The 25,816-nt window shown below is 34.4% G+C and overlaps 1 protein-coding gene across 2 annotated transcripts in view; it reads left to right on the top strand.

Moving 5' to 3' along the window:
- LOC150096953 (eukaryotic translation initiation factor 2-alpha kinase 1-like) overlaps positions 1-25,816 on the top strand; it is a 261,883-nt gene that overhangs the window by 190,751 nt on the left and 45,316 nt on the right. For both annotated transcript variants that reach the window (XM_090408147.1, XM_090408148.1), the window contains exons 13-14: positions 11,255-11,354; positions 14,503-14,609. In XM_090408147.1, the coding sequence (XP_090264273.1) occupies positions 11,255-11,354; positions 14,503-14,609 (207 nt within the window). The remainder of the gene's footprint in view (positions 1-11,254; positions 11,355-14,502; positions 14,610-25,816) is intronic.

Genomic DNA, 25,816 nt, shown 5'->3' with positions numbered 1-25,816 from the left:
TTTTGGAATACAGATTATGAAGACAGATTGAGAATTTGTAGGCTGCAGATACTAGCAAACAGGACAAAGAGGACTGATATGATTGAGACTTACAAACTTCTGAAAGGTTTATACAGAATTTCAGTAGATGGAATTTTTCATTTTATGGCTTCCATGGAATTTGAGAATGAATGCTGTCAAGAAGAGGATTAGGGACGGGTCTTTCTCTCATGATGTAGTGTATATTGGAATTGATTGCTGTTGAATGTTGTATGTGCAAGTAACATGAATGAATTCAAGAACAGGTATGATAGCTACTGTGAATAGTATGGCCTACCTTGATGAGTTCCTTACTCCCTGGAGGTCTCTCTTAATAATAATAATAATAATCTAGATCTTCTAACTATGAAATAGGATTCCATTAATTTCCTCTCCTTGCACCTGTAACATTTCTCATAATCCAATTGATGACTGTTAAACAATAACCCAGACATTACACAACCTTGCCTTACACCAGATCTTATTTCAAACCATTCAGATGTTTGCTGTGCAATAACACAACTTTTAATTTCTTTATACATTTTTGATTATTCTCACATATTTGTCAGTAATTCCATAACTTTTGATAATTAACCATAGTATTTCTCTGTCAGTACTGTCAAATGATTTAGCAAAATCTATAAAATTTAAGTATAATGGACTTCTAAATTCTGTGTGTTGTTTAACAATGTTCCTTAAAGTAAAAGTATGATGTACAATACTCCCACCTGTTCTAAAACCAGCTTGTTCAAGTGTTAATGTATTCTCTATTCTGTTTTTTTATCCTGTTTATCAAGATTAAACAGTATTAAACACTACAGTTATATAGCGTAAATGGGACATTATATCGAGCAATACATAGTTTGTATTTTAGCTGTTAGAATTGAAGGAGGTACAGGAAGATGGTTTGATGCTAAATCAGATGTGAGATAATGATGCACTTTATCTCCACTGTTATTCATTATCTATATGGATCACTTCATAATGATCAAGGAAAATGGTACTAAATCTGATATCAAAATTGGCAATGTTAATTTTAGTTCTTTACTTTTGTAAATGATGTAATATTTCTGAATAAATCAAGTACAAGTCTGCAAGATTCCCTGACTAAATTAAATAATTGTTGTAATAAGCTTGGTATGAAAATCAGCAGTAAAAAGCAATGACAATGAAAATAGGCCAATACACTGAAAACATCAACACTATTCTGAATAGTGAACTTGTAGAACAAGTCAAATATTTCAGTTATTTAGGCACAATCTTTACTGAAGTTGGCAAATTAAATATGGAAATAGATAACAGAATTAGTAAATCTGGTATGGCAGGAAGTCAGCTGAATAAATTTATATGGAAGAAAAAGCAAATTAGTTGTGTACAAGATAGTGTTCAGACAAATTTTAACTTATGAATCTGACAGCTGGGTTAGAAATAACACTTAATCAAAGACTGCAGACTATGGATATGAAAGGCGGGAAAAAGATTAGGGGAGTGAACAGATGCCATAGATGGTAGTATCATATTAAAAATGAGGATATTAGGAAAGAACTTGCCATTGTTAACAATGTGTTAGCAGATCTAATCTGAGATTGTGTGATCACAACAGAATATGCAGGCAAACATTACCAAAACTGGTGTTTATCAGATTGGCAGAAAACTGACCCAGAGGAAGACCAAGATGTAGTTGGAATTGATATCATTCAATAAAAAGTACCTTAGAAGACAGAAATATGAGATCTGATAATGTTGGAGTCTTGATATATAACCAATTAATTTGGAGGAAATTGTCGATAGGAAGTTAGTAATGATGTAAAATTTTGATGTATTACTATCATAATAATATGTACTCCTGCTGTGAGGGTACATATCAGCAATTTAATGATGATAATTATACAGTATCTCCATAAAGTCAGATGACTTATCATGGGAGAACCACACTAATATTCATTGTCAGGGCACTTGCAACTAATTATCACTCTCCAAGCAGAAAATCTGGTCTGCACACTCGTACTAACCACACTCTTTCACAACTTCCAGGGATAACCTCTAGTTCTCTCTCTCTCTTCATTATCTGTTGAAAAATTTCCTTTGTGTTGTCTTATAGAACACCTTTAATATCTTAAAAGTTTCTATCACATCCCCTCTTTTCCACCTATCAACTAAACTTGGCATTCCACCATGTTCAACATAGCCTCACAATAAGCATTCTAAAGACCTAACACCAGCTTGGTCACTTGTCTTTGAATCTTCTCCACCACTCCTGATCCCCTAAGAAACCCAGATGACTAAACCTGTGTACAGTTGTCAAAATGTGGTAGAATCATAAAGCAGGATGATAATCTCCCTGTCTTTAAGTGTTAGTGTGCTTTTCAATTTCCAAGTAATCCTTTGAGCTATTTTACCACTTTTGCAATATGTCCTGTGTACTTCAATTCTCTGTCCACCATTATCCCCCCACCCCAATTCCCTAGCCTCATCAGTTTTTTTGTAATAATCCTGTACCATCAATGTGATACACAATATGTAACCTTTTCAACCCAAAGTTCCTAGCCTTGCATTTTGCAACATTAAATTAGCAGTTATTATCTATTGCACAAAATACCCATTAATAAATTATATTGTTCTGTACAAGTGTCAGCTGTTATTAATAATATGTGTAAAAGTAGTACAACAAAAGTCATATGAATAATTTAGTAAGAATATGGAAGATATATATATATATCAGGAAGGGGGTAAAATGTTCTGAAGATTATTAAAAAAGAGCTTAGAAATGGAGAGTACTGTGAATGGAATCAGAGGTGACAAAGGTGACAAACAGGGATGATGGTGAGAAGTGTCATATGTGTGTGTGTAATTTTTATTTTTAAACTGAAGATAATGTGGATGACTGGAGCAATTATATTGAGAGATTGTTAATTAAAACAAGACATGACAGAACAGTGGATGAAATTTGAGAGGAATATTGTCAGATATACTGGAGGCAGAAAAAGCCATCAAAAAATTGTAGCTGTCTTTCAGTGAATATAGATAGGTAACTAGAGTAGATGATGTGTGATCTTCTAGTGAAATGCTCAGATGTGGAGGTATAAACCCATCATTTTAGATAAAGTATGAACTCCATAACTGTGTTATAAATAACTATTTTAATTTCCTGACATTTCGACCTTCATATAAGGTCATCATCTGGAGTATACACATAAATACAGAGACAAACTAAATTACATTTCACACAGTATGCTAAAGAGACAATGATCTGATCAATGGTTATTCTACTGGCATGACCTCTAGTGAAAATGGAATATTAATATATATATATATATATATATATATATATAAATTAATAAATAAAAAATAATTAATTAGTTAAAACTACATCAAAGCTATATTCTGTTTAAGATAACATCAGAGAAACATTCTTCCACATAGATAGTTTTCTTACAGTAACAATGATGTCCTAATTTAACATGACAATTGTTATATTAGATTTAAGATTCTGGATTACTTATGGTTGTGTTTATAGTTAACTCTTAGGAAGAAAGGTTAAGTGGATAGAATATGTGCCTTCCATATGCGTGGGATTTTTAGACCATCATTATTGTTAAGATTAGGGTGGTCGATAAGAATCTCACAGGCTTCCTTAAATTTACGTTCATACCATGTTTTGGTGTGATGTAAACAACTTGCTTTTCCAGTCAATTCTATGTCAAGTATTCAGGGCATGATCAGAAAGGCCAACTTCACCATAGTTATTATATTTAATGTGTTGTTTATGTTCCTTTTGTCTGATAGGAATTGTGCATCCTGTTTCCCCTATATAGGGTAGGTTACAGGTGCAATAGATACGGTATACTCCAGGGCTGGGCAGCAGAGGGAGTAGGCTGTTTAATTTTGCAGGAGGTTTAAAGATGGCTTTAAGATATGGAATATTTATAGTTTTATTGTAGTCTAGTTTATCTTTGTTTTTTAGTGAGGTCTTGTAGAGAATTTTGTTGATAGTATTTTGGCTGTAACCATTTTTTAGGAAAGTATTGCTGATAACTTTAAATTCATCTTTAAGTGCTTGTTCATTGGCGCAAATGTTCAAAGCCCTGTTTTTTAGAATATTAATGACACCTAGTTTTTGTGTTGGATGGTGGTGGTGGTAGGAGTTTATATGTATATATTGGCCAGTATCTGTCAGTGTCCAGTAAACAGTGAAGGAAGACGTATGACAAGCGTATCTAGAAACGGAAGTGTTCTGCTTTTCAATCTCAATTGTGAACTGTATGTGTTTGTGTTGTTTGTTTAGGTGGCTGAGGAATGTGTCTAATGTCTGGTGGCCATGGGGCCAGATAGCGAAAACATCATTAACGTATCTAAGCCAGACTTTGGGTTTTAAAGGAGAGGAATCTAGAGCAAGTTGATGCTGATACCATCATGAACAAAAACAGTCTTTGATGCAGCTTCAATAGTTAACTCTTCACTCATTTTCTCACTTGTTTTTAATTTCTTAATTGTGGAAGGGAGAAAGAAATGAGTAATCTTTTTCATTTTGTCTTTCTGGTTCAAGACAGTTTTTTTATTGAATTACTTCTTAGATGAACAGAACTAGTAAAATGATTTGCTTAACATGTTCACGAAGGAAAGAAACAAATCGACTTGTGTTGTACTTGACCTTCAGGCAGGACACAAAAATTTGTCCACTGCTTTCTGTTTGCATATCTGGTATATATTGATACTTGACACTGTACTAGAATGAAAATGATCCTGTATAGTGAAACATTATTATCATCATCATCATACAAGTATCTCCATGGAGTAAAATCAGAAGACTCATTGTGGGAGATCCATTTATTTACACACTAGCCATCAATTACTCAATACCTATCATATTTCTCCTTAAACTCATTCACTGATGGAGCACCCATAACCACTTCTAGCAACCCATTCACCACCCTCCAAGCAAAAAACCTAGTCCTATAACACCCTTGCTAACCACACTCTATATAACTTCCACTGGTGACCCCTTGTTCTCTTCCTTTTTGCAACATACTGAAAAAAAGTCTTCAGTATCAATCCTATAATAAAACCTTTATTAACTTAAATGCTTCTCTTATGTCTGTTATATATTCATGTTTCATCTTTTTTGTCCATCTAAGTTTTGAAGCCCACAGACTGTCAATCTATTCTCTAAGAGAGCATTTCACAGACCTGCCACAATCTTTGTCACTCACCTCTGTGTGTGTCTTATATAGGGGAATAATGACCTCTCTATCCCTGCTTGTTAGTGGTTACATGGTTGTTCTTCAACAACCATGTAATCTAATATGTTGTCTTGGCCAATTTTGCAATATGTCCTTTAAACCTCAACTGTCTGCCCACAATCACATCCAAGTCCCTGTCCTCATCTGTTTCCTACAGTTCAGTTCCATTAATATAGTACACAGTTTCTGATCTCTTCCCGAAGTGCATTATCTTATGCTTGGACATTAAACTGGTAGCCATATCCCCCTACAAGCACCATACTGCACAGATGCAAGCAAACTAAGTAAATTTTTATTTTAGCAATAAAAACAGTGCATGAACATAATGTATACTGTATGTAGTGAAAATTTAGAGAATTGTAATTCGAAAAAGATGAAATGAATGCCATAGTGCATACTTGCAAACCAAGCAAAGTAAAAGTTCACTTTGATTGTGACACTAAAGTAAATCCTGCCTGAGGCACAACTCATGCTTGACTGAGCCTAGTATGAACATGCTAATAATATAAACATGAAAGTAATTTAAAATTCTAAAAATAGTTGTAGCAAATACCTTAACAATAGATGTGATGGAAAATACAAAATTCATTAAATATTAAGTTTATTTGAATACTGAGTAAACATCAAAAAATGATGAAATATTACAAATTTCTAAATATACTGCATTCATATAGGCAATTTGGGATCTAGCCGACCAAATTGAATTCTTATTGGCTTAAACCAAAATACAAAAATGATGGTACAACATGACAAAATTTCATGCCGGCTGGGGCATCACCCAGTTAAACAAGGCCCCCATTGTTTTCGCCAGGGAACCAGAGCGAACAGTGAAAAGTCAGCTACTGGAACAAATCTGAAAACACACCCCAACTCAACATCTCCAGAGTTAAAGATCGGTACTATCAACATAAGAAGCCTGAATGGCAAAGAAATGGAGCTAGCTGAGGAAGTAGATAAGTACCAGATTGACATAATAGGGATGACTGAAACAAAAAAAAAAAAAAAAAAAAAAAAAAAAAACTGGTGAGATCTTTCTGAGCAATAAATACAAAATGTTATATTTAGGCAATGACAATCAAGGAAAAGAAGGATTAGCCATAGTATTCAACACTAAATACGAGGCTAATCTTCTTGAATGGCAGACAGTCTCAAGTAGAGTGATGTGGGCAAATATGAGAATGGGGAACTGGACAATGAGACTTCTTTGTGCCTATGGTCCCACAGAAGGTTCTACTAAGGTAGAAGTAGAGAATTTTTTTGATGCTTTAGAGAAAGCAACTTACACAATGAAAAAGGAAAAGTTGGTCCTTGTTGGGGATCTAAATAGCAGAGTAGGAAATGATTGTCAGATATTCAAAAATATTTTGGGAAAATTTGGAGAAAAGAGCAAAGCTAATAATAATGGCAAATATCTGTTGGATTTCTGCTCAGGACAAGGACTGGTTGTTACTAACACCATGTTCCAACATAAAAATATGCACAAATTCACATGGAGAGAATAGGCAAGGAATAAGAAAAGTCTCATTGCCTATGTTATTGTTGATAGTGAGTGCAGGACACCAGAGTGTACAGAGGATTTGAAATTGGAAGTGATCACTATTTAGTCTTAAGCAGGATAAAATTGAATTTCATATTGAAAAGAATGACATGTAAGAAAGTTTTAAAGCGAATAAGAGTTGAGCAGCTCTCAGATGTGAACTGTAGACTAAAATACACAAAGATTATTGAAGAAAAAATGAAAGAGTTTGAGAACACCAACCAAGCCTTGGAGATTCAGTGGCAAGCGTTGAAGCAAATCCTGATTGATTCAGCCAGAGAGGCATGTGGTGAGGTTGTCTGCAAGGATAGAAAAATTAGAACTCCATGGTGGACACAGGAAGTTAAAGAGGCAGTGAAGGAAAAGAAGAAAGCCTATCAAAAGTTCCTGGCAAATAAGTCAGCTTGTGCTCTTAGAGAATACAGAGACAAATGTAAGATAGCTGAACACTGTGTAAAACTAGCTAAACAAAAGTCATGGGTGGGCTTTGACAAGAACATAGAAAATAAATATCAAGAAGGTGGTAAGATATTCTGGAAGTTGTTGAAGAATCTTAGAAATGGAGGAAAGAGTGTCGTAAAAGGAGTTAAAGATGATAAAAAGATATCATTGAAGTATGGAGTGATTACTTCTAAAAATTGTTAAATGAAACAAGCAGTGATAGCACAGTGGTAAAAAACTCAACAGGTATACAGTTTGGAATACATATTCATACTTGAAGTAAAAAAAGCCATTGAAGGCTTGAAATGTGGAAAGGCAGCAGGAGTAGATGATATTCAACCAGAAATGCTGATGTATGGTGGTATAAAAGTCTTACAGTGGCTGCCCTGCATACTTCAGAAAGCCTGGACAGACAATCATCGGGACGAATTCCCAATGATTGGAGTAGAGCTCTCATAGTACCCATATATAAAAAGAGAAATAAAACTGAATGTGAGAATTAGAGGTATTTCCCTACTGAGTGTTCTTGACAAGATTTATGCAAGTATACTTGAGAAACGGTTGAGAAGAATTGTGGAAGAAAAGCTTGGTGAACAACAAGCTGGATTCAGGCCAAATAGAGGCTGTCAGGATCAGATTTTCACTTTACGACACACAACTGAGAAAGCATGGGAATATAACAAAGATCTGTATTTCAGTTTTGTCGATCTGGAAAAGGCATATGACAAGGTGCTAAGAGAGAAGCTATTCAATACGCTAAAGTTATATGGTGTCAATGGGGCATTATATCAAGCAATATTTAGTCTTTATTTGAGTTGTAAGTCAGGAGTTAGAATTGAAGGAAGTACAGGAAGATGGTTTAATTTTAAATCTGGTGTTAGACAAGGATGTACATTATCCCCTCTGTTATTCATTATTTATATGGATCACATGAAGGAAAGTGGTATTAAACATGATATCAAAATTGGCAGTGTTAATATAAGCTCTTTGTTTTATGTGGACGATGTTATTGAGATGTTATACTTCTAACTAAATCTGCTACAAGTCTACAAGATTCCCTGACTAAATTGAATGGCTGTTGTAATAGATATGGTATGAAGCTCAGCAATAAAAAGACAGAGACAATGAAAATAAGCAGAATCATTGAAAATGTCAACTGCATTGTGAACAGAGAACATATGGAACGAGTAAAACATTTCAGCTACTTAGGCATGATTTTTAGTGAAGATGGTAAATTAAAAATGGAAATAGACAACGGAATCAACAAAGCTGGTATGGTAAGAAGTCAATTGAATAAGCTCATATGGAATAAGAGAGAAATTAGTCGGAACACTAAATTAGCTATATGCAAGATAGTGTTCAAACCAGTTTTAACTTATGGATCTGAGAGCTGGGTCAGAAGTAAAACACTTGACCAAAGACTAGAGACCATAGATATGAGAGTCCTGAGAAAAATGAGAGGTGTGAACAGATGGCATCGATGGCAGTATCATATTAAAAACGAGGATATTAGGAAATAACTTGATATTATCAACATCCAGGAATGTGCTAGCAGAGCAAATCTCAGCTTATTTGGTCACTTAAATAGAATGGGTCAGGAAAGATTAGCAAAACGAGTGTTCTCTGCAATTGACAAGTAACAGACTGATTCGGAGGAAAATTGTAGATAGGAAGTTAGTAATGATGTAAATTTTTCACGTACCCCCAGTTTATTCTAGGGTTTTTCATCCTGCAAAGCAGGCAAACTGGCATTGAGAACTCAACACTACAGGCCATAGGATACACCAGGGCATAAGGCTGACCACCTTATCCTGTAAACGGAGTGAGGTCCGATGATCAATGGACCCTCGACACCGCAAGGTAAAAGAGGGTATAAGGAAGATGATGATGATACTATCATATGCTGTACATCCCTTGAGGGTACATGGCAGGAATTTGATGATGATGACTACATTCATATGTCAACTGTCACTGTTTAATAGAGATGCTGGTATGTCGTTCTGTTGCATACCATTCCCCCCCGCTTCCCCTTGTTCTCCATATTACTGTTATTAACTGAAAATTCCATATGTTTAGTGACCCCTCAAGTCAAGGCTGAATGACTTCCCCATTTGGAGGCTAAATACTTTGTTTAGGAACAAATCACCAGATTTGGAATTCTTATATCCAGTGTTTTTTGCTCACATGCTCTTCCAGGTATTTACCTATCTGCATAAATTTTGTTTTCCTAAAAGATGTTGAGAGTTTATTTTTCACTTGGTCAGACTATAATAAGTTTAGTTTAATCCTTTATCCAAGTGTGAGCAAACAAAGTTTGCGCCTGAAAGTATCTTTAGGACTGTTGTAAGGTAGTACAACATCGGGCAACTCGTTGCAAAGGTGGAGAAAGTTCTCATCACTCCTGTCTCAGTATCTCCAATAATGCAAAACACATCTTCATGTGAATATGTGTAATGCTATGCATTAAGGCAAGGGTCACTACCCATACCGGTTTCAACCTTTATCAAGGTCTAATTGAGGTCTAGACCTCAATAAAGGTCGAAACTGGTATGGGTAGTGGCCCTTGCCTTAATGCATAGCATTGTACACCTGCAAGGAGATGCGCTTTGCATTATGGGAGATACTGAGATAGGAGTGAAGAGAACTTTCTCCACCTTTGCAACGAGTTTCCTGATGTTGTACTACCTTAATCCAGTCCTGAAGATACTTTCAGGCGCAAACTTTGTTTGCTCACACTTGGATAAAGGATTAAACTAAACTTATTATTTTGTAAAAAAAAATGTTTGTCTGTTTAAAGCAGTTAGTTTATGCAGTTTATTCTTTATATAAAATCCTAAATCCTAGATCAGGATTGTAGATTTTATAGAAAAGATAAACTGAATAATTAATGAATTAGCAACACTATTACAGAGTAATGATAATTTTCTTTGTCTAAAAGTAATTCCATCCTAGTGAATTGAATTTTTCTGCTGTTATCTGTTATAACAGCAGATGAAATATGCAAGTCAGTGGTATTACTAAGACCCACAAATCTAGATTTGAAAACATCAAGTAATGAACATTAATTTATCACATAACATTTTCTACTTTATGAAGAAGTTTTTGAGATTGTTGTAGTTGATTTCCTTTCTAATCTTCTGTGATAATGCTTGGAATGAATTTTATTGACCCCTTCACATTTTCTGCTACAGATACAGTACCTTTTGTTGAGGTCATGTGCTATCTGGTTAATGAGCAAAATTGAGCAAGTTTAGGGAAACCATTTTTGTTGAGGTTTGTACTGTGAATGTTAGCTTCACAACTTTTTTTGTATAATAATTGATAAAACAATATGTGCAATGTGGCTGCCACCTGAAGATCAAAATGGTAATGGCTGGACTCATCTGAATGCTAAATTTGGATATTGAATTAAACTGTACATAGTTCAGGGATTGGAGGAGCAATTAGTGTGTAATAAAGTATCTATATGATGAAAAATTAAAAAAAAAAAGATGAATGAAAGAAAATAAAAGTAGCATCTCTATAACATATTTGGAAAAACAGTGGAGCATTGTGCCTTTCAACTGTAAAAGATCTGGGTTCAATTCTTGGCATGACAAGAGTAATATTTATATGGGCTTTTTTCAATTGAAGGTAAGTTAGCCATTCTCAGTTGGAAGTAGTAGGATCATTTTCTCTTGGAAACTTGGGATTTTCATAAGTTATACAGCAAAAATTTACAGACAGAAAATACTATTGGTGGTGGCTGATAGTAGGAGTAGTCCCATTGTGTAGTTGGAGATTTGACAACCACTTGAAGCTGTCATGTAAGAATAATAATAATATATGCCACACACACACACACACACATATAGATTTTATTTATGTGATTTTCCCTTGATCTTACAGATTGATACAAGTGCAATATAGTTCATTATTCTCGATTTAGACTGTATTATTCTGATACAGTTTGCACTGTTAAATCCATTTCAATAAATTTCATATAATTTTACATTTATTTATTCTCTATATTTCTTAGGATATCCAGTTTACTTTATTTATTCAAATGGAACTTTGTCATAGCAACCTTCGTCAGTGGCTTGATGAACGGAATGATATTAAATACCATCCAGATGATGGTTAGTAAAAAGGAATGTTTTTTGAAGATATTTTAAAATTTGTGAAGATTGAACAATTTCTTGTAATATGTATTTATAGTATAATTGATATCAGTAATTACTGATTTGTAGTAAATAGTTATAAAAAATAAATTTGAAATTAAGGTAATGCAGTTAGCTAATACATAAACTTTTAAGTTATTATGTATCATATATTTAAAACATTGCTTTTTCTTTCCTTGCGAGTAAATGGATATCCAGTATATGAAATTTAGCGCTCACATTTGAAATAAACATTCGCTTAAATACGTGAATGTTCTTAACTATAATTTTATATTTTTTAGATTCATTTGTGTGTTTTCCCAAAATTATTTCATTTTAATCAGTGTCAAAAAAATTCCCATAGGTTCTATTTTAAAAAATGTTTGATAATTTCTTGGTCTCTTGATTGGAGAAGGAGAAGCATGCATACATAAATTAATTTATGTATCCATCTTATTCCTGCAACATTCTCCTAACTTTGAAATCTTGGAGACTGTCATGATGAGACCATTAGAACCAAATAATCAAGATCCTGTCACCACACCTAGAGAGGACACCAGTTAACACTATACTATCACCCCCATTTTGAACTCTGTTTCTTTTTACCTTTTATATATATGTGATATAAATTTACTACAAATCGTTTTACCTTTTTTATATATAGACATAGCATCAGAAGAGCTATCTCTTCTGATGCTATGTCTTCTACCAAACCTCTGATGACTACTTTAAGGTTTTTTTCACTTTTCAGTTGGTATGTATGATATGGGAATTTCTGATCATCCATAAGTCTGGTGAGCTGGCTTTAGTCTGTTGTTCCTTCGGACTGTATGCAGACTCCATCATCTGTGTTTTTGGCTGATGAGAACTTGATGTTATTGTTCTTCATCGTCTCTGCAAAGCAACGACCATTTTTCCTTAGATCTCAAGATTACTGGTGGAATCCTCTCTTTGGGCTGTGTCAGTATATCTGTCTCTGTTCTTGTACCAGATAGTGCTGATGTGCCCATTTGAGGTGTAAATTCAGGTTCTGCACCAAGAGACTCTTTCTTTCTCTTCTTTCTGTTGACCTCCTGGTAATCATTAGTATCTACGTCAGTTGTTGTAGCGGAGGAAATGACACTGTCATGTGTAAGGTTAGGAGAAAGTTCGGAGGTTTGAGGGTCTTTTGTCTCGACCTCCATAATCTGATGGACTTCAACCTTTCCTGGCCATTTCAAGTGTAAAATATTACCAATGTGCCGAAAAATAGCTACACGTTCTTTGAAAATGTGATTCACCATAATCCATTTAATTATGGTGAATCAATAATTAAATCTAGACTTGAAGTGGGGACAGGACCTGCTTTGTCCCTTCAACCACCAAGTGCTGCACAGGGCGGGGAACAGGAGAGGGCCTGAAAAATTTTTTTGAAGATGAAAATAAACTTTTACCTGCTCTGTTGATCGAGCACGCTGTTGACGCTACAGGAGAAACATCAAACAATCACTATTTTAATGTTGAAAGGAACTGTGAACTAATCATCAGTATTAAATCTCAAAAACTTTAATCACTGCTGTAATAACTATGAAGAGCACTGAGAAACACGTCTGTACTGAACGAAACCAAAACTCGACTGCCCCAAGATATCAAGGTTGAATTAATGCCAAACTTCTATGTTTCTCATATACAAGTAACAAAAAGATGTACCTTATTAACTTGTTACAAGGATTAAACAAAAAATACAATTTCTTAGCAATTATAATTTACTTTCTAACCAAGAAGGTGGGGGGGGGGGCAAAAACTCTACATCTCTCTCTCTGATCCAGGCTATTTTAATAATAAGGTGATACACTGATACACCTTTTTTAGCTACTTGTATATTGGAAATATATGACTTCTTCATTAATTCAATCTTGGTATCTTCCCAGTCAGGCTCCCACAAATGACACCTCCATAAAGGTTACAATCATTAAGGTAGAATCGCTGGGGATAGTGATTCTGCCATAATACATAGCATTAAGAACCTTCCAAAACAAAGTGCACTTTGTGTTATGGGATAATGTGAAATCATTAGCTGAAATATGGAATGATGTGGAATCATCATCCTCGATATATTGATACAAGTAACCTAGTGGTGAAGATACTTCACATGCAAAAAAGAACTGTTATTAACAGTTAGTGTGGACCTCCTGCAGTGAATCTTTGGACTTCATGGAGATGATCATGTAGTAATAATCATCTTCAGCCTTGATAGTTAAACACATGCATTGCACAACTGTTTCACTTTATGCTTTGATCTCCATACTTATAGGGGCCATTTCATTATGTATCTTAGTTGAGAGTGTACTATATATTTTTGGGAGTCTCTTGAGTCTCTCTGGGAAAAGAAACATCCAGTGTAACATTTTAATTTATTTTTCCTATTCATGTTGTTTTAGTAGTATCCAAATGATATTACAAATTCAATGAGCACTTAATATCCATTTAATTATTGACATGTAAGCACATCAAGGATGATTAGGTAGTTGGTAGTTGAATTTGCCCACCTGGTTTGGCCGAGTGGTTAGCGTATCTGCTCTCCAGCCAAAAAGGCTGCGGATTCGAATCCTGCTGTGGGCATGGATGTTAGTGATTGTCTGTGGAAATAGCAGTGGTGGTTGTCGGCGGTAGATGGCGTTGGTGTAGTTGCAGTTAGTTGATTGAGTGGTGGAGATGGAGAGTTGTGGAGTGGGTGCCCTCTTCAATGAGTCTTTGGACTCCCTGGAGGTGGCATAATAATAATAATTCATTTTGTGTTCTATTGTGTATGTGGTTTAATCTAGAATATCGTACAATACATATTTTGTCTATTATATTTTTAAAAATGTGCTGTTCAAGAACAACCTGCCTGGTTTGCAATAAAATAAATCCAAGCTTTCAAGGAGGAAAAAAATTCTTTTAATTCTCCTGGAGCAGCTACCATAGCCCTCTTTTTGTGGAAGCTAATATTTGGTCAAACCACTTGGACAGAGATGCTTCTTCACATGTATTTTGCCATTATCTTATTAAAGATATATCATTCTTTTAATTAATGCATTCAAAATGTTTTATATGAAAAAAAAATCAGTTGTGTAATTGTTAATTGTAAATAATTGTTTTTTAAAAGATGTTTTCCAAATAGTCCACGAAACTCAAGTATTAAAAATATTTCGCCAAATATTAAAAGGATTGGATCATATTCATTCTAAGAAAATTGTTCACAGGGATATCAAAGTAAGCTACTTTTTTTTTTCTAGCTCTTCTTATATACAGACTGAATAACATATAATAGAACAATTTGCAAGAAAGTTTAAAATAAAAATTAAAATAGAAATTAAATCTCTTGTGTTGAACCATAGTATTATTTTTGCGCTCTCCCTGGTGAGAAGCTTAAACTTAGAAAGTTCAAATAAAAAAACAAAAATTTTAAAAATTTATTTTTAAAATAATTAAGGAACAAAAAAAAGGATGGAGGCCAAAGATATTATTACTGCCGTAAATTTCAAGTTCGTATTGCAAAAGTTGGTAAAATAGTTCAAAGGATTACTTGAATGCTGGAAAACACACTAACAAGTGAAGATAGGGAAATTATTATCCCTCTTTATAAGGCTATGATTCGGACATCTTGATTACTGTGAACAGGTACAGGTATCATTTGATGCCTTTTGCATGTACTCCTGGTTTCAAATTATTAGATGTACAACATTGTAAGAAAATAGAAGTTTTTATTGCTCTTGGTTTCAGAAGAAATGTTTAAAATTATAGAAGAGCACACTGTTTGTATACTTGATTGAGTCCCCCCCCCCCAATAAAAAGGAGATTAGAAAGATTTGTGATCAAGATAATGTGAGGATTGTGACTTGTCCTTGAAAATTACAGAAATGAAAAGGAAGTAATATGAACTATAAAAGAAAAAAGGCAAACTGTCAACCATATGGTAACATTGTCAGGCCTGTCATAAAAAAAGTTATTTAACAGTGTATATTAATTATAAATTATTTAAATAAAAATATTCATTTGTTACGTAGTGAATTTTGTATGTTACATCTTGATATTTACAATCTTATAAATATTATATGACATACATTACAAATTTTTAAAGTAAGTTATGCAGCTTGGCTTGTAATATTTTCTTTATATTCTTAATCTGTGCACAAACGTTTTTGTTTTCTATTTTTGTTGTTAATTTTAATTCCGACTTGACTGTGCCTTGTTAACCTTATATATGTTACTATTCTAGGTCCTTATGTCTTATTTAGCTCTGTCTTACTTTACTCTTAATCTAACCTTATTCTACTTAACACAAATATCTCTCAGTTAATCCTACTTAACCTTATCCTCTGTTTCTACTGCAAGTAATCAGACCTAAAGCCTTTGGTCAATCAATGAAAACAGGTCACCTAATCTCTCGCACTTCTCAATCAGAAAAATTTATTTGATTTTATGACTGTGCCATTCTAATTGAATTTTACTTAGTCTGAGAATTTAGGGAAAGAACACAGGCAAAATTAAATTACATACATTTATGCAGCTAGTCATGGCGGTTCTCAATTTAATTGGCACACAGGCTCGGTAAATTTTTTAGAGATAGTGCATTGGCAATTGATCAGGCAAGGTTATTAATCAAACATTACATTTTTATTTTTAACTAGTAAGAGACTACAATTCAAATACTCAAAGGGAGAAAATATCTCTCTCAGCCTATCTGCCACCTAGTCGGTATAACATACAATTGGCTATTTTACATACAACATTCACTTAACCTCATCACATTACTTACTATCTACAAATAGGCAGCTGTCCCCCCGAGATACAATTTAAACTAATGATGTCAATCTTATATACAATTATGCAATCATTTAACCCATACATAACTATGACACAATGTCTAACATTTCATTAACACTTTCCGTAAGCACTTTTTGTTACACATGCTAATTCAGATTATACTTATCACAAACATTAACAAAACATGCTCACTTACAATACATTTACATTGTCAGTCCAGTTAGTTGAATAAAGCTTCAACATGGATAGCTTAATTCCGCTTCTTCATCCTTGGTTACGATTGTCGCTTGGACGATGTGGTGGTTCTTGCCATTACAGCCGTCTGGTACGGTCAGGGTGATTTCCTGTTGACACACAGCCACTACGATTCTTCATCGGGTTACTGGGAAGGATCTGCCAGAGTCCGTGTTACGTCCACAGGTAGTCGCATTCTCCTGGCATGTCCATGCATCCTAGCAGGAGCTCCCATGATTACTGCTTCGCCTCCATACACCTGGAACTGGGTCCTCCAAAATAGGGAAAAACTAAGAGCCAAAAAGTCGTCTCCCCTGTCCCATCTCAGTCCTCTTAAATATCTTTTCTAATTCTTTGTTCCAATGCTACAGTACCCGGGATTACCCGTCGGCAAGATGATGTTTACTTTGGCCCCTTCCATTCGAGTATCGCTATCTTGGGTGCTGATGTATTATTCACAAGACTTTGCAAACATTTGTTTTTGCCAATTCATCATACTAATCTAGGTTAATCCCCCTCTCTTTGGGTTTACATACAACTTTCAATGGGACTTAATTAATGCACTTTACAATAAAATAAAACATTTATTCAGTTACTATATAATTTCTATTATAAAAATTGTCTGAAAACCTCTGTAAAATTCGAGCTTAAGTTAATTAATTTAACTTATTGTGCGAGAATTTTACAGGTCGTCAGCGACTCACGCAATGTGAATGGACAGAAAAAACAAGTTCAGACAGTTTGTCTGAACTTGTTTTTTGGATGGCAAATATTAGTAACTGTACAAAATCTTAGAGGTCTTACTTGGTGTGCATGCTTCCAGATGATAAACACATTATCTACATATCTTCACCAAATGTGCACTTTTAGGAACCTCTGTGCTAGAGCTTCTTCCTCAAATTTTTTCATATATTAATTTGAGATGGAATACAATAGAGTTGAGCCAATCACCATACTGTAATTTTTGGTAGTAAAATCTTCCTTTCCAATTGAAGAATGAAGATTGAAGGCAGTGATGCCTTCAATCTTCGTTCAGTGTCTACTGATTCTTCAACTGAAAAATTTGTTTTATCTACAATGTCTAAACTGGCTACAAGGATAAACATGTTTCTGCTTGACATCATAATTTTGGTCTTTTTTATTGCTAATTTCATATGAAATTTCTTATAGCTGTTATTCAATATAGTTAAAGGATTTGGGTCTGGCTCCCACTGATGAGACCTCAATAAAGGTCGAAACTAGTCTGGGTAGTGGCCCTTCCCTTAATGCATAGCATTATACGTATCTGCAAGGCGATGTGCTTTGCATTATGGGAGATACTGAGACGAGGAGTGATGAGAGCTTGGTCCACCTTTACTGCAAGTTGCCTCAGTCCTGAAGATACTTCAGGCACAAACTTTGTTTGCTTATACTTGGATAAAGGATTAAACTAAATTTATTATAGTTAAAGGATCCTGAGAACAAATAAGAGTTGAGATAGAGTATATCCCTGTCTTATTTGATTTTACATCAAACTACCTTCCTGTACTTCCTTCAGTTAAGATTAATTGCTGACTTATAACTTTTTTTTTTTTTTTACATATATCAGCCTCACACAAGAGGTCTCAAGGCCTGGGCAAGTGGTTAGAAAGAAGAAAGGAATTTTTTTGTGTGTTTCTGGAAGAGCTGAGGGTTGTCATTTTTGGGGAAAACAGTACATGCAAATTATTCCAAAGAGCTAAGGTGTAGGGAATGAAGTAGGAGGATGAGAAGCTGTTTCAATAAGTTTAAAGCTGAACTGTGCATGGTTGTTGACCAACAGCTGCTCGTGTCTGTATGGGGTACTACCTAATTTATATTTAACTGATAAGATTAGTTAAATATAACCCCATATGTTATAGCATCTCAAACAGCTTTTCTTTCAGCAGCTTATTGTGTGATTTTTCAAGATCTACAAAATTAAACACACGTTATATTCCCATGATTTCTTAACTGCTCATCATAAAGTGAAAATCTGATCCTGATGACCAGTATTTACCCTCAGCTTGTACTTCTCCAAGCTTCTTTAATTTTTCTTAGCTTCTTCTCAAGTATACTTACATAAATCCTACCTGGAACACTGAGCATAGAAATTCCTCTGTAATTTTCACATTAGTTTTATTTTCCTTTTTACAGGTGGGAACCATGAGAGCTACATTCCAATCATCTGAAATTCAACCTTTGAACATGCCTTCTGAATTATGTAGTGTAAAACTTTTATAACTCCATATTTGAGCATTTCTGACAAATATTATTTACTCTGGCTGCATTCCCACATTTCCATTTCAGGCTTCTGATAGGTTTTCTGTCTGAAGTGTTGATGTGTGCTCCTGATTATATTCCTCTTGACTATTTTTTACCACTAGCATTATTCCATCATAGTTGTATCATTTAAATTTAAATTGTAATTATCAACAGTATTTATGCAATCGGCCACTCACCTTCATCATGTGATATATTTGAATCTTTAGCAACAGTACTTCTGTAATTAAATGAAAATAAACAGTCTCATTATTGCTTGTCCTTTTATCTTTACGGAATCATAAGATCACCATGATTTAAAAAAAAAAAAAAAATGAAAATTGGTATGACTTACCAAGAATCCTCTATTCACTATAGCTACTTCCAGTCTTGAGAGCAGTTTCCTCATGTGCATTTCAATCTACCAACATAGTATCATCTTCATTCCAATCCAAGGCATTTGAGATGTTGGTTTTTTAAAAAAAACTCTTGGCAATTATTTCTGGTGAATTCATGTGTGGCAACATAAATTCACCAGAAATAAAGCCAAACCAAGCTCTCAAAATCCAGTTGCACAACAGTTCCAATGATGGTGTCTTAATCTTTCCTTAATCTTTCAGAATCAGGTCATAGCTGCCGGCTGCCATCCACTCCATGTAGAATTTTCATGGAATTATTCTCCTCCAGTTGTTCAGGATGACAAAGTTCTACAAAACAGAATATCGTCATGAATGTTGTTATCATGTGCATATCTTACGTAGCATATTAACTGCACATCATTTGTAACATCAGTAGTCTCGTCTAGTTGTAACGCATTACAAGGGCTCTTCTTAACTCTTTCGATTAACTGAGATTCTACGTCACCTCATATCATTAATTCTGCGACAGACAGTGTCATTTGAAATCAGAATCAAATCAACATCTTTTAGTAACTTGTTGCCAAACATAGTTTTTACCACATCTTTTAAAGCTGTAAGTAGTAAATTTTCCCTGACATAATCAGGTTTTCCTGTTTTCGCTATGTGCAAACTTAAGAGCTATGATGCTTTCGGTGCCTTGCTATTAAGCGAACCCATGACTTAATGTCCCTAAGCATTGCTGAAAAAATTCAATTGGCTTATATTTCACATCACAATGTTTAGTTTCTAAATGTCGTTGGAGTTTCTCAGGTTTCATGCACTCGTTCGACAAAACTTCGTAACACAAACACATTGAGGTTTCTGTTCACTTTCATCTTCACATCAAATAAAGCCAAATTCCAAATATGAACTGTTATATTTCCAATGGTATTTTTTCTTTGAACTGCTTTTTTCTTCTACTTTAATAGTATCAGATTTACTCACCTTACAACACATGCATCACAATTAGGGTTAGCATCAACCATTTCATTTGCTTTCCTTTTCAAAGTTCTAGTTCTAAGCCACTTTTCCATTATTAAAATATGCTTCCAAAAAATATATAAATACTGGGGTTAACTCACGACACACTTTGTCCAAGTATCGCTTAGCACTTCTCAAGATATACTGAGCCTTGGTTAAAGGAGGAAAACCTTCAGTAATAAAAATCAATAAACAGCAAGCAATTGGTTGAAATATGGATGACACATGTTTACTTCAAATCTGACAAAACAGCAAGGGAAAGTGAAAGAAATAAAACTATATTGTTGTTCATTGTAGTGGCAGAATGTTCATGGAATGAAGATTCTACCTCCATTTGTTGTTTTCCTTTTTTTTTTAAATATCCATTTTATTTCAATAATTTTTACTTATTTATATAATTTTAATTTGTTTTGGTTGGATAATTAAAAAATACAGGTAACGGTATATAGCCGTACTTATACAACGTGGTTTCGATATAACATGGTCTACAAATTGTGGTATTTCTTGTTCAATGCGGTTTCGATATAACACAGTCTACAATTTCTAGAAACCCTTTATTTATTTTTTTTTTTTTGAAATTTTTTCATATTTTTTACCGCAGGACTTAAAAATCAAATTTTATCTTTATTAATTTTGTGTCTGCCCGTATCGCGCAAGCAGAGGGCTTTTGCAGTCTGTGTCATTCTCAACAAATAGTGCAATTAGAGACAGATGGAATAAAAACAGCACTAACTAATGTTAGTTAGTGCCGTTTTTCCCCTCTCACAGAAACTATGCTGTATAGACTTAAGCAAAAATATATGTTGCACAGAAACACAGTATCTAACTAAAATCTGTTGTCCAATTTTTAAATTATGAAATAAGTGTTCTATTATTGCATTTGAAATTCTCGATGTCATTATGACAGATCACAAAGGCTAACTTAAAATAAAAGACTACCAAGAATTGAAACATGCCATGTAATGAATGTGTGAGTTTGCCTGCCACCTCAAACGCAAACAAGAAGCCATAAAATTCAACCAAGGGTTGAAACGTGTGAGTTGAGCCAGTCAGTAATGAGAAGTTCCATTGGAACGATAAATGACACCCTGTTGAGAATGTATTAAAACTAATAGTGAATGTTTACGACAGTTTCAGATGTTATGGAATTCGATTGAAGAGAATTAGCATTTCAACTCAACACTTGTCGGTTGCTTTTGTCCTTGGGTCGCTCAATCTTTTGTTAATACCGCACCAATCATATGCACGTCTTTATAGCTGCTGTCTTGTGTGTAAAATAAAATTCAGCTTGTACATATTGCAACGATTAAAAAAAAAAACTATAAGTTAAATAATTTATAAGCGTATAAAAGGATATCACCTGTAAATCGTTGACATGCCAGCAAAATTCTCAGACGTGGCACATCTGGCACGAGTGCCATAGGTTCGCCACCTAGGATTTACTTTATAAAGTGTTTATTGTTGAAAATTGTCTTCAACATCTTTAACATAAGTGTGTTATTCTCAAGCAGAGCAGTTTATTTTCTGGTGAGTTACATACATCATCAAATTCCTGCCATGTACCCTCAAGGGGTGTACAGGATATGATAGTACTACATGAAAAAAATTACATCAGTACTAACTTCCTATCTACAATTTTCCTCCAAATCATTCTTGACTCCAACATTATCAGATCTTATATTTCTATCGTCTAAGTCACTTTGTACCGTATGAATCCACCTATATCTTGGTCTTCCTCTGGGTCATTTTGCTGCCAACCTGGCAGAGAACACTTGTTTTGCTAATCTTTCTTTGCCCATTCTGTTTAAGTGACCATACCACCTGAGAAGATTAGCTCTGCTAACGCATTCCTGGATGCTGACAATGTCAAGTTCTTTCCTGATATCCTTGTTTTTAATATGATATTGCCATTGATGCCATCTGTTCGTGCCTATAATCTTTCTCAGGACTCTCATATCTGCGGTCTCTAGTCTTTGGTCAGTGTTTTACTTCTGACCCAGCTCTCAGATCCATAAGTTAAAACTTCCACTTCTATCTTAGTAGAGCCTTCTGTGGGACCATAGGCACAAATAAGTCTCATTGTCCAATTCCCCCATTCTCATATTTGCCCACATTACTCTACTTGAGACTGATTGCCATTCAAGAAGATTAGCCTCGTATTTTGTGTTGAATACTATGGCTACTCCTTTTCCTTGATTGTCATTTGCCTGAATGTAACATTTTGTATTTATTGCTCAGAAAGATCTCACCAGTTTTTGTCTTTTTTGTTTCAGTCACCCCTATTATGTCGATCTGGTACTTATCTAATTCTTCAGCTAGCTCCATTTCTTTGCCATTCAGGCTTCTTATGTTAATAGTACCAATCTTTAACTCTGGTGATGTTGAGTTGGGGTGTGTTTTCAGATTTGTTTGAGTAGCTGACTTTTCGCTGTTCGCCCTGGTTCCCTGGTGATAACAATGGGAGCCTTGTTTAACCGGGCGACGCCCCAGCTGCTGGGTCAACGATAAGTGCAAAGCGCGTTGCTAGTGTTTGCGATATTCTAATAAAAAAAAATGGAGAAATCTCTAATGATTTGGATAGAAGATTGCACTCAAAAGAAAATTCCTTTGGATGGACACCTTATTAAGCAAAAAGCTCTCAAAGTTTATAAACATTTAAAAGAACTTGATCAAAATTCTTCATAAGAAATCTCTCAGCATGGATTTTCTGCCAGTGAAGGTTGTTTCGAAAACTTTAAAAACGGTTTACTTTGTATAATCTTAAAATCCAGGGAGAATCAAATTTCTTATAACCAAAAGAAAATAACAAGCCAACAGTTAAAAGATAAAAATAAGAATGCTATTATAAATCCAGATGACCTGATAAAAAGATGGAAGGAATATCTAACAACTGTATAATGACCACAGGCCTGGCAAGCCTGCAATCAGTGTTCACTCAAATAATCCAGGTATACTCACAGAAGAAATAGTAAGTACAATAAAAGAACTACCTAATGGTAAAATGATTCGATGCGATGGAATACCAGCTGAGTTAATAAAAGAAATGGAGGGGAAACAGATTTTTAATAGAAATAATATAGAATATATATGATACCGGCATATTACCAGAAGACTTCATACTCTCCATCTGCATTCCAATTCAGGAAAAAAATAATGCAGCAGAATATAAAGATTTTAGAAGTTAATATCATATCCCATGCTTCAAAAATACTATTGAAAATAATAATAATAATAAAAAAGTGGAATATTTGTATAATTAAATATGATATAAGTAAACAGCAAAAAGGATTCATGCCAGGAAAAATTACAATTAATGCAATTTATGAATTAGAAACTTATTGAAGGGGAAGAAATCAATAGAAATAAATAATAGCATATATCTATGCTTTATAGACTTTCAAAAAGCATTTGACACAGTAAGCCATGCAAAGTTAATGCAAATATTGAAAGACATTCAAATTGTTACAAAAGACTTCAAAATAATAATAGAATTATACTGGAATCAGAAGACACAAATTATAAAAGAAATTAATAAGGAAACAATAGATATCAAAACAGGAGTGAGACAACGTTGTATGATAGATATCCCCTATACTTTTCAATTCGAGTATATGGTAATAAGCAAAACACGGCAACAAAACAAATTTAAGAGTATCAATGGGATTCCATTCAAAATGGCATGGTTGGTTGGTTGGCCAAGTGGTTAGCATATCTGCTCTCCAGCTGAAAGACTGTGAGTTTGAATCCTGCTGTGGCATGGATATTTGTGATTGTCTGTGATAATACTACTGGTGTTGGTGGTGAGCAGTAGATCTCATTGGTGTAGATGATGCAGCTTGTTATAGTTGGTGGATTGAATGGCAGAGACGGAGAGTTGTAGAGTATGTGCACTCCCTTGATGAGTCTTTGGGCTCCTTGGAGGTGTCATGCGATTATAATAATAATGTAAAGGCTTATAATTATTTAGGAGTAATGATTACACAAGATAGAACAATAATTATGGAAATAAAATCAAGAATGACTCAGGCAAAAGAAACATTTTTGAATAATAAATTACTAAGGACCTCTGGAATAAATAAACAGACCAAAATAAGAATAATAAAATCCTCGATAGTCCACATTGAATTATGGATGCGAGATGTGGACATATAAAAAATCCATAATCAGAAAATTGCATGCCTATGAGATGTGGTGCTATAGGAGAGCACTGAAGATTTCTTGGAAGGAGGGGAAAAAAAAAACTAATGAAGTGTTGAAATTAATGGGAACTAAAAGACTTACGTGAATCCGGAGTTACACGGTTTCTTATATGTACGTATTCCCGTCCTGCTTTATGCCTCACCACTAGTCGTATCTTTCCGATGCCAGCCGTATTCGCCAGTGTCGCACATGCTGTGAACCAGCACTGATGTGTTTTGCGCAGTCTCCATTCATATATGATTTTTATAGTCTACAAACCTTGTGATTGTTTAATGTTATGTTCTTGATAAAAATTTTATCACATAAAAAATAATAATGTTGTCCTAAAGAAGCAAGTCTGATTCTTCTACAGCTAGCAAGAAAACATTGACTTTGGAAACAAAACTCAACATTATTAAGGATTTTGAAGGTGGAATGAAAATTTGTGAGCTAACAAAGAAGTTCAATCTATAGGAATCCACAGTAAGAACAATCATAAAAGATAAAGAAAGAATTCTTGCTGCTGTGAAAAATGCCCAATCATTGAATTCAAGCATAATTTGTAAACATCATGGGATTATAGGTGAGATGGAAACAATGCTTAAATTATGGTGTGATAATCGAGTGAGAGTAAAAAATTTTCCAGTTGATCAAACAACAATATGTAGCCAAGGCAAGCTGATTTTTGAGAGGCTAAAAGTAGAAGCTGGAGAAGCAGCCAAAGAACAAAATTTCGTGGCCAGTAATCGTTGGTTCAACTGATTTAAAAATCCCTGTAATTGGCACAGCATCATGGAGAAGTGGTAAGTGCTGATAAAGAGGCTCTACATCTTCCTGAGACACTTAAGGCTATCTGTTGAAGAGTTTTGGAAACAGTTTAATGTTTTAGATGCTGTAAGGATTATCGGAGATTCTTGAGGTGAAATTTCCCAAAAAAATTTGAATGGTCTGGAGAAAACTTTGTCCATCCTTATTTAAATGCGAAACGGAAACGTTGCCAGAAACTGATCAAGTTGCTGAAGTAATAGATGAATTGTCAACCTTGCCAGGTAATTAGATTTAGAAGTCGACAGTGAAGATGTCAGCAAGCTGTTAGACTCACATAACAAGGAGCTTACAGTTGACGAACTCATAGAGATTCGTGAGCAAAGCACTACTGAAGAGACCGAAACCTCAGATCCAGTTCTACCAGAAAAGCACATGACAGTTGCAAAATTAACAGGTCTCAGCTTAATTGAGAAAGGTTTACAGATTTTGGGGGACATAGATTTTAATGAGGAACAAATTGTGTAGCCACAACTCAAGGAATAAAAAAATCATTGGCTTGCTATGAAGAAATTTTGCATGACAAGAAAAAAACATTATGCCGTCAGATGGATCTGTTAGATTTTATGAAACCATTGACATCGAAATAACTTTCTTTTTTTTTTTATGTACGAAAACTACAATTATGGTTATATTTCTTAAAAAATATAGGTGTTTTTGTAAACCTTCGGTCCCAATTAACTAATATTTTGTATGTTTGTATGTATAAATTACCTGCAAAATTATACTCTGAGTTACGCAAATTCGACTTACTCACTTTTTTGTTTGTCCCACCTA

The sequence above is a fragment of the Typopeltis vanoorti genome, chromosome 18 (assembly GCF_054136105.1).
Source record: "Typopeltis vanoorti isolate ZY-2024b chromosome 18, IOZ_Tvanoo_1.0, whole genome shotgun sequence".
NCBI lineage: Eukaryota > Metazoa > Arthropoda > Arachnida > Uropygi > Thelyphonidae > Typopeltis > Typopeltis vanoorti.
Note: the sequence above shows the minus strand (reverse complement) of the source record. Positions and strands in the feature narration are given on the sequence as shown.